The sequence below is a fragment of the Aptenodytes forsteri genome, unplaced genomic scaffold (assembly GCF_000699145.1).
Source record: "Aptenodytes forsteri isolate BGI_AS27 unplaced genomic scaffold, ASM69914v1 Scaffold61, whole genome shotgun sequence".
In the NCBI taxonomy this organism is placed as follows: Eukaryota; Metazoa; Chordata; class Aves; order Sphenisciformes; family Spheniscidae; genus Aptenodytes; species Aptenodytes forsteri.
In genome coordinates, this window is record NW_008794443.1 from 1,553,709 (window position 1) to 1,555,844 (window position 2,136).

Sequence of the window (2,136 nt, forward strand, 5' to 3'; positions counted from 1 at the left end):
TGAGGGTCCGACTCTTAACAGAAGAGCTTGAAACCGCATCTCCCAGCCGAGCGCCGCGCCCTTTGCGGGGATTCCGCGTCTCCCATCCAGAAAACCTCCGGAGCGCGATGTGAGCCCCCATCAGCTGGACCGTCGCCTTTTAAGACCCGGCTCAATCGAAGCGCCCTGCTCACTCAAGCTCCCTCCCCTTCCCCAAAATCAACCACTCGAGCAGCGAGGCGAGAAAACCCCTTCGCGAGAGGCAGCTTTAATGCCAAAAGCTCCCTCCGGCCGCAGACATTTAACTGTTGTACAAGGAAACCACCCTGGAGATGGCCTGCCGGCAGATGGGGCACCTTTTGGGCTCGGGGAGAGCCCGGTAGCACTCGTTGCAAGAGCAAACGTGCCCGCACTCCAGGAAGACGCAGGATTTGGTGTTGCTCAAGCAGACGACGCAGGCGTTTTTGAACGTCTCTCCGCCCTCCACGTTCATTTCGCGCATCAGGCGCTCCTGGGCCTGCCGGAATTCATCCTGCATTTGCTTGAGGTGCCGCCTCTCTCGGTGATGCCGGTATTGCTTCCGTAGGATGAAGAAGAGGACGGCGCAGGTGGCAAAACCGAAAACGACGGTCAGGATTTTCCAGAACCGGACGTTCGATTCTTGTTTCTGCAGCAGGGAGTCGAAATCCACGCCGCTCAGGTAGTAGGGCATGCCCTGCTTCGGGGGCTGCAGCTTGATCGTGGCGTTATCCAGGACCAGCTCTCCCACCCCCGTCAGCGCCGTGCCCACCTTCAGCATCTGCTCCGTCTCCTGAATGCCCTTCGGGCGCTCTCCGCTGATGTAGTGGCCGATGACGTCGGTGAAGGACTGGACGGAGGGATGAAATTTCTCGTACACCGTCTCCAGGCTGAGCTCAGCGGCGTCCAGCGGCTTCATCACCCTGATGACGCCGGCGCCCTCCTCCTGAGGGACCAGGTCGAAGGGGGTGGTGTTGGTTCGCTGGTGGATGATCTTCTCATAGTCGTTCCTGGGAAAGGAGAAGGGGATAAAGCAAAGGCGAGCGTTAGCGATTCCCCCCCCGCCCCCCTGAGGCTGGCAGGGAAACACCGCGCGGGGTGACCTGCCGTTTTTGGGGACTGCCAGCCGTCACCCGCCCTGAGCGAAGTTTATCTGGGTGGGACTCGCTGGAGAGCGGTGCTACAAGGCCAAGTGCCGGGTCCTGCACTTTCGTGGCACCGTCCGGATACGCACGAGGCCCTCCGCCTTCACCTCAACTCTTCCGCAGTCCCCGCAGAAGTAGCGTGGGCTTCCGCCGGCACCGGGAGAGCGCTTCGGCCCACCTAATTCCCCCTCATCTCCCCGCGGCATTCCCGGCTGCCAGAAACCGCCCTGCGAGGAGAAGCGCTGCCCGTCCCACAGGCAAATTTGATAAGCGTTATCCAATTAGCCGAAGCTCTCGCGGGCCAGGCCGCTCCCGTGGGCCATCCTCAGGTCCCCCGGGTGCGGGTATCGCCCAAATCCAACTGAATTTCTGTTTCGAAGGCGTTGTTTTGCTCGGGAAATACTGTCCTACGGCCACCTCCGTAACAACAACGTGGGGCTGCTGATAAATGCTCTGCCCACGTTGGGTTACTCCACGCGCTCATCGTCTACAGCCCCCGTGTGAACTCTGAAAGGCTACGGCCCTGAAAACAGCCAAACGTGCCCCGTTTCGGCAGCTGTAACGGGGCCACTGTGGGGTCCAAGGTCGGGGGCACCTTGGCCACGCCTGAAGTCATTTCAGCACGTCAGGCCCTCCGAGGGCACCGCAGCCGGTCTGAAAGCCGGACGCTCGCGGGCGCCAGGCACGTACCAGAGGTGGGTTGTTCGGTTCCACACCATCTTATGCTCCTGCAGCGTCAGCCTCTGAACGACGCCCTTGCAGTTCTCCACAAACTGGCTGCTCAGGGTCTCCTTAACAGAGCGCACCACGCCTGAAAGACAGATCCGAAGCCCGTGTGAGGTGCTCGTTAATTTTCTGCTCCGTTTCTTACCGCATACAGCGAGTACGAGCAGTATCTGAACAAGGCGGGGGGCTGAAGAGCCGAGAGCTCGTGTTTTGAGCCGTCAGGATAGCCAGGGGGGGAGATGATGGGAGCAGAACCGCGGGGCGGGGC

The 2,136-nt window shown here is 60.9% G+C and overlaps 1 protein-coding gene across 1 annotated transcript in view; it reads right to left on the reverse strand.

The window, feature by feature from the left end:
• Positions 1-7: 7 nt before the first annotated feature.
• Positions 8-2,136, reverse strand: part of MUL1 (mitochondrial E3 ubiquitin protein ligase 1) — a 5,316-nt gene continuing 3,187 nt past the window's right edge. The window contains 2 exon segments of the mRNA XM_009289758.2: positions 8-1,007; positions 1,833-1,953. Of these exon segments, the coding sequence (XP_009288033.1) occupies positions 281-1,007; positions 1,833-1,953 (848 nt within the window). The 3' untranslated portion in view covers positions 8-280.